Consider the following 6,716-nt stretch of genomic DNA (forward strand, 5'->3'; position numbering starts at 1 on the left):
GTTCTTCTACCTTGCCCAGTCAAGCACGCCTCCGGGCGAGGACGGCTTGACCGGGTAAGGCCACTTGGGCAACTTTGGACTTCTCGTTTGGGCTATTACTTCGGCCCAAACTAAATTACTTCCTTAGGGCTTAACTACTTGGTCCAATGCTCGTAGTCGCTTCATAAAATCCTGGGAAAATTCTCTAAATGTGCAATTCACTACAAAACTCAACCAAAACTACAAAAACACTATAAAACACCAATTAGTAATAAAAGTGGCTCTAAAGAGCCAAAAACACTACCAATTATGACCAAGGGATGGGGGTACAACACTACATAAAATAGACATATCAAGTAGTGGGAAAATGTCTCACCTTAGGAGCTCCGCCTGTCGGCTACTCCTCGTTCGACCGTTTGCCCAAAATGGACGAACGGTAGTAGGTTGCAGAATGTGCAACCGGTTTCTTGTTGGCCGAGAGCTATTTCTTTGCTTTGCCTGCACACAAAATAATAAAGAGTTAGAAACTCAGACAAAAACAAATATTATCAAGAGCAGCTAAGCAAAGTAAATCCAAACGGCCTACTACCTCTCACCCTTAGAGCTAAGACCACAAGCGACCAGATACATCCTGTCAAATAGCCACTCATAAGGGGGAATGTAGCTTTGTGGGGTTACCTCCTTCACCCCTGTTTCCTTGTTAGTTCGAACGGCCACAATAAAAATGCCTCGATCCAAGATTTGCCCCTGCTCCTACCTTGGGACAGGCGGTAGGGCTATCTTTCCATCTAGCAAAGGAGGGTCCCGGTTACACCAGTTGTACCGCTTGTTTAGCAGGCGGTCGGGGGAGGAGACTATGTAGAACTTTCTTCTCTAGTCTTTCCATTTATTCTCCTTCCCCACTGTCATCATAAAGCCCTTATTGCTAGTAAGGGTGAACCAGCCGACCCCGCTTAATTGGGGGGTCTTGCTCAAATAGTGCATATAAGTGAATGCTTCAAAGCTTGGGTCCACCTCCAGCATCTCACAGGCGGCAACATAGCCCAAATAAAGTATTTACCCAAGAGTTGGGGCTAGTTGTCAGATACCTAATTGGTATCCATCAAGAATTATCTCCACTACCGGATGGAGAGAGAAGCTAAGACCATCTTGTATGGTTTCCTCATAGCAGCCGAAGCACTGATCGTCGTAGTTGACCTTCTTTGGCCAGACGACTGTGTCCTTGGAATCCGGCACGGACAGTAGAAATTCATGTCCCATAACATGATTGAAGATAAACTTCCCAAAGTCCTCCGTCATTTTCTACCGCCTGCTCTTGGCAACGTGCAAAAAGTAAGGAGCACGTTCCAGCCAGCGCGAAGCAGACGGCTCCTCCCACCTTTTTCCCATATCCACTGACAGGGACTTTCGGGCATCGTTCAATTTGGAACGCGCCTCCTCCGAGTCAATGGAGGCGCTATCAGAGGATGATGATCCAGAGTCATCATCAGAATCTACTTCAGAGCCGGGGGCCTGCTGACTAGTGTCAGCAGTGTCCTCCCCCATTTCTACATCCAGCATCGATCCACTTGACCCGGGGATTTGTTATTCGTCATCCAACTCTTCCAGAATTGAGGAGCTCGGAGTGCTAATGTTGTTGGGCGGGTCATCACGAACCTCGAAAACAAGTTCCCTAATGGAGCCTTCTGAGTAAACGGTTAGGTCCAACAGTATCTCTACTTTGTAAAAAGTTAAAGCAAACATACATTCCATCAATGACAGGACAAGAAGTTCACAAATTTTAAACAAAAAAGAAACAGAACAGGTTGTTGACATTAACAGCAGCCCTCTGGGCCTTCTTTCTCCTCTATTCCTACAGCCATGGTGTGTTATGGATAGGCTGGGTTGAAACCTTTGGCTCAGAGGTTGTTGTGGCTTCAGACTTAGGTGTAGATCCACAAGTCTTGGCATAATGACCAAAATGATCACAATTTATGCACCTTTTTTGGAACTTTGGACCCTTTGGTTATGCCTCTTTGCTCCCTGCTGCTCCTTCTCTGATCCCTTTTCTAGCTTTATCTTCTTTGATTTAGGCCTTCCTAACATTACCTTAACTGCAGGTAGTAGTGGTTGTCTCAAGTCTATCTTCTCCCAATGTTTGGGGCCTAGCATAGGGTTGATTGCATCTTGATATGCAAGAAGATAGGTTGCCCTACTGTAGTAAGCATCCACATAGTCATCTAGATCCACCCTTTTGTCAAGTATACAAGCATAGGCATGTACACATGGTATGCTAGTCAGCTGCCACTAATAACAAGCGCATGACCTCATCTTTAAGTCAACCATCACTTTATCACCGTTCAATTCAACTTCATAGCTATCCCCTCTAGACAACTGGACAATGCAATATCTAGCAGCCTTTTCTAACCTCCCAAAAATCTTACTCACATAAGGCATGTTTTCCCTTTCCATTTTTTGAACTGCCTCCCACTTCTTACAATTCCTCTTCATCATGTCATTTCTCATCCACTCCATCTGAGTGAGAATGGGCTTATCTCTTGCATCTGTTCTAACAGCATTGAAGGTTTCACAAAGAATTTTGACAGCATGTTGGACTTACATCAATCAAGAAAGGCATATCTTGACCAGTGCTTGTGAGATATTTGTTAAGTACTCATATGCATCCTCTGACAAGAATTTAATGGACTCCATTGCAACCTAAAGTCAAACTATATCACATACATAATAATATGATAAAACAACTACTAACACAACACAAAGCACGCCAGAACACAATAACAGAACACATAGCATGACAGAACATAGTGCCCAAAGGATAACATAACACAATTAATGACAACAGAAACTTACCAAAGTGGTTTCCCTTGCTTTATTCCAGAATAACTCCTTGAAAGTAGATCCAGTGAATTAGAGCTGAAAAAGTAGCCTAAATATGCCTTACACAATATCTCTTCTCAGCATTTGGGACTAACTCCTCAAAGGATTCAAGAAATCCCTACATGTATAAGTGAAACAGACAAGTCAGTAGTTGTAAAATCAAATGTAGCATGCTAAACAAGAAGGAAAAGAAGCATTCTTTCAAAAAGGTAAACTTTTTCTATGTCACTCATGAATGTCATACCCAAGCCTTCACTGCAATCTCCAAGATCTTTCTGCAGGTAGTGTATGAACTAGCCCCATGTGTCTTTGTTCTCCACCTCCAATGTTGCCCATGCAAAAGGGAAAATTTGATTATTCCCATCCTTTCCAACTGCAATAAGAATTTGACCATGATAGGCCCCTTTCAAATGACAGCCATCTAGGCCAATGAGAGGCCTACAAACTCTATTAAAACCATTCTTCAATGTTGCCAAACACATGTATATCCTCATGAATAAAGGGGGTTCTAGTCTATCTGCTCCCTCAACCACCACATACACCCCACTACTTGTATTATACTTGAGAACAACCTTTCCATAATCCCAAACCCTTGCATATTGGTCTGCTGCAGAGCCATAAACCATAAACTTTACTCTGTTTCTTGCTAGCCAAGCCAAAGAATACCCAATGTGTATTCCTAAGTCACTCAGAACCCTAGCTCTAAATGTCTTGGTTTTCCAAGAGGGATTGCTCCTCCACTCCTCTACATAATTCTCTTCCAAGTATTCAGTTGAAATACATGCATTCCTCCTGGATCTCATACACTTGTGCTTTAACCTCAGCTCCTTGATTTGCCAAGCACAAATATCATACAATCTCCTTGCAGACACCTTAAACTCACACTTCATCACCACACTTGCATAGAGGCAAGTTGCTTCTCTTAAGATTCCACTCACAATTGCACCTTTTTCTACAGAAAATATTGATCCACTTTCCACCATTGTGCAGGTAATAAAACTCATACCTTTTCTGTACAGCATAGGTTCTCAGTGCGTGCTCTCCTTAGCATAGTACTGTTGCTAAACTTTTTCTTGTCGAAAAGAACAACTGGCTTTTTAAAGTCAGTGTCTTCCCTGAACCATGGGCTTGAGTCTTCTTATTCATCTGACCCATGAAGACTCCTAAGTTCATCTAAGTCACTTTCCTATACCTGCAGCTTAAGATCTTTGCACCCAATGTCTTTCATAAGCTGGTGTAGATGCTTCTCTGAGTGCTCAACTACTTTCTTTGAATTGTCACCAGCTTGTACAACTTGTCAACTCTTTTCCACCTCACCTATTATACCCCTTCTTATCTGGATATGCCACTGTTCCTTTTCCCCATCACTACCTTCCAAATCTTCTTCACCTTTCTTCCACTTAATATCCAAATCACTTAGCTCTGAAGAAGATGATCCAGATTCTGATCCAGAATCTTCATCTTTGAACATCCTCTTTGTACTCTTTCTCAAAGATTGCCTCTTCTCTTTCACCTTCCCCTGTTCACATACCTCACAAGCTACACCCTTTCCCTTCTCCTTGACACCACTCACACCCTCTTCCTTCTCCTTGACACCACTCACACCCTCCCCCTTTCCAAAATCTTTAATAAACCTAAGGCTTCTCCTACACATAGGGTGAATTGGTTTCCTAGGCTTTAGTTTTGTTCTAGGTAAGGCAGCTGTAGGTGTCTTACTCTCAGCAGACTTAACATTCCTTGGGCTCCTCCTAGTCACATGGGCTTTGTTTGGTTTTGGGGTGTTTGCAGATGCAAGCTAAGTTTCTAAATTAGTAAGATGATATGTTTGAGATGGTATGGATTGGGATGGGTTTGAATTAGAAGGTTGAGATCCTTTATCATTTGGTTTTGGGTCATTTGGATTAGAATGGGGTGGTTGTGATCCAGATGCAGATGGGTTGGATGTGGATGGGTTTGACAAAATTAAAGCAAGAGGGTGATCATACCTGTCCCACTCTTCTAACCCCACAGTTTGAAATAGCTACATATGCCCTTCACTGTGTTTGGACTCTAAGAAACCCCTAACATCATCATCATTTTCAATCCCTCTCTTCCCATTTACCCAAGTCTTTCCTTTCTCCTTATACCACAAGCTATAAATCTTAGGAACCTCCGAGCCCAAAGCTATTAATCCTTCACTTCATAGATATCTTAACTAATTCACACTCCTCACATATGACACTGGGACAGCATACTTCCAATAAACAAACTCAGCTTCATAAACCAAATACTGCTTTCCCCTACGATGCTTTTCCACAAACCCTCCAAATAATCTAAGCTTAATGTCAATAGTATCATCGTCATCATCCATATTTTTCTACAATTAAAGCAAGTGAAACATACAACAAATAAATTTTTATTTCACCCATCACAGTACACAAAGTAAAAATTATAAACAAACACAACATAACACGTGACTATAAACCCACACATGATTAATTAATTGCACAATTAGGGAATAACTTGAGATAAGCACAGAAATCTTGGGTTTATTAAAACATCAATTATGTCCAAATTACCCACATTAACAGTATTATATTGCAAATTGACCACCATTGTTGCTTTGTTGGACCACTACAAGTACGGAAAAGAGTTCTTACCTGTCAAATGCTATCGGAAGATTCTTCAAGCTTCCACTTTAACAATGAAGTTAACACTGCTTCCACTTGGACCTCCTCCTTCAATCAAATTCTTACACACACACACAAACCCTAGATCTGAGGATAAATTAGAGAGAGAAACGAATCTACCAAGTGAAAGAGAGAGAGAAAGAGAGATTCGAAAAGAAAAAGGGGGAAAAAATTTCAATTTGGTCTTATGAAGGTTCAGATAAGTTGATGGGAGAAGAGAGAGAAAGGAAGAAGATAGTTACAAGCAGAGAGAGGGAGTTAGGTGGAGGTAGTTAATTGTGTGGGTCCCACTAACATTTCTTTGACAAAATCCGTTAAGTGATAGTTATTTTAACAGTTAGTGTGTTTATGTGGTAGTAAAATAAAATAAAATAAAAAATTAAAGAGGTAGTAAATGTGAAGTAGGGTGCTTTCCCTGGTAGTAAATGTGAAATTTTTGGATAATAATAATCAAATTACGTATCATGGTAATATTTAATCAACAAATATTCTTTGGTATATGAATATATATACTTTAAGCCGCAATTCATAATTTTATATTATTCGATGCTTTATGATTTGGGTATTTATACCCCATCAAGTGGCCCAATGAGCGTGTGACACGTGTCGCTCTAAGAGGCGTCCAAATGGACTCCCCAGATGTTGACATGTGCCATGCATATATGGTTCTTGGGAAATGATGGTCTTCAAGGCCTAAATCCCAAGGTAGCCGCAAATCGGCGCTGCCCTAATTCCTAGGTCATTATCAAACCCTAGTGCAGGGTACACTTTTCTAGGACCCTATAAACAGGGAGATTCCCCCAATAATTGGGGCAACGTCTTAATCCTTATGACATTTATTGCTCACGAATATAGAGAACACCTGATCTCGAAATCCGAGAAGATACTTACTTTCCGCACGTTTTACTCCGAATCCGTACTAACTTAATCTTCGAAGTCGGACCTCCGACCATCCGGATCTCCTTTCATTTTGTAGGTACAGGCGGCCTTGTCGGATCCAGTCTTCGAGTCGTAACTCTGCCAAGGGACATAAAAGCACCCGAAACACTTTAAGTTGCACAGTGATGCATATCTCCTTAACAAACTTTACCTAGTTCACTATAAAAAGCCACATATAAGTTTCAAACAATTAGGGATGGTTTATAATTGATAATTATATTACTGACTCTTATAAACAATACTAGAAACAAA

General features: G+C 41.2%; 1 protein-coding gene across 1 annotated transcript; it reads right to left on the bottom strand.

Annotated features, from left to right (window-relative positions):
- Positions 1-1,950: 1,950 nt before the first annotated feature.
- Positions 1,951-3,839, bottom strand: LOC145632898 (uncharacterized). The gene is made up of 5 exons (XM_081685224.1): positions 3,303-3,839; positions 3,101-3,229; positions 2,916-2,974; positions 2,285-2,527; positions 1,951-2,209 (listed from the first exon to the last, which is right to left on the bottom strand). The coding sequence occupies exons 1-5, from the start codon at positions 3,837-3,839 to the stop codon at positions 1,951-1,953; spliced, it is 1,227 nt and encodes a 408-aa protein (XP_081541350.1).
- Between the last annotated feature and the right edge of the window lie 2,877 nt (positions 3,840-6,716).

Source organism: Chenopodium album, chromosome 5 (assembly GCF_948465745.1).
Source record: "Chenopodium album chromosome 5, dcCheAlbu1.1, whole genome shotgun sequence".
Lineage (NCBI taxonomy): Eukaryota > Viridiplantae > Streptophyta > Magnoliopsida > Caryophyllales > Amaranthaceae > Chenopodium > Chenopodium album.

What these genes read in the sequence shown, in the direction of transcription:
- LOC145632898 (XM_081685224.1), bottom strand. Translation starts at nt 3,839, where the DNA reads ATGGTGGAAAGTGGATCAATATTTTCTGTAGAAAAAGGTGCAATTGTG. An exon ending in TGAAGAATGGTTTTAATAGA is followed by an intron (nt 3,230 to 3,302) that starts GTTTGTAGGCCT and finishes TTCTTATTGCAG; the next exon opens with TTGGAAAGGATGGGAATAAT. An exon ending in ATGGTTGACTTAAAGATGAG is followed by an intron (nt 2,210 to 2,284) that starts GTCATGCGCTTG and finishes ACTTGACAAAAG; the next exon opens with GGTGGATCTAGATGACTATG.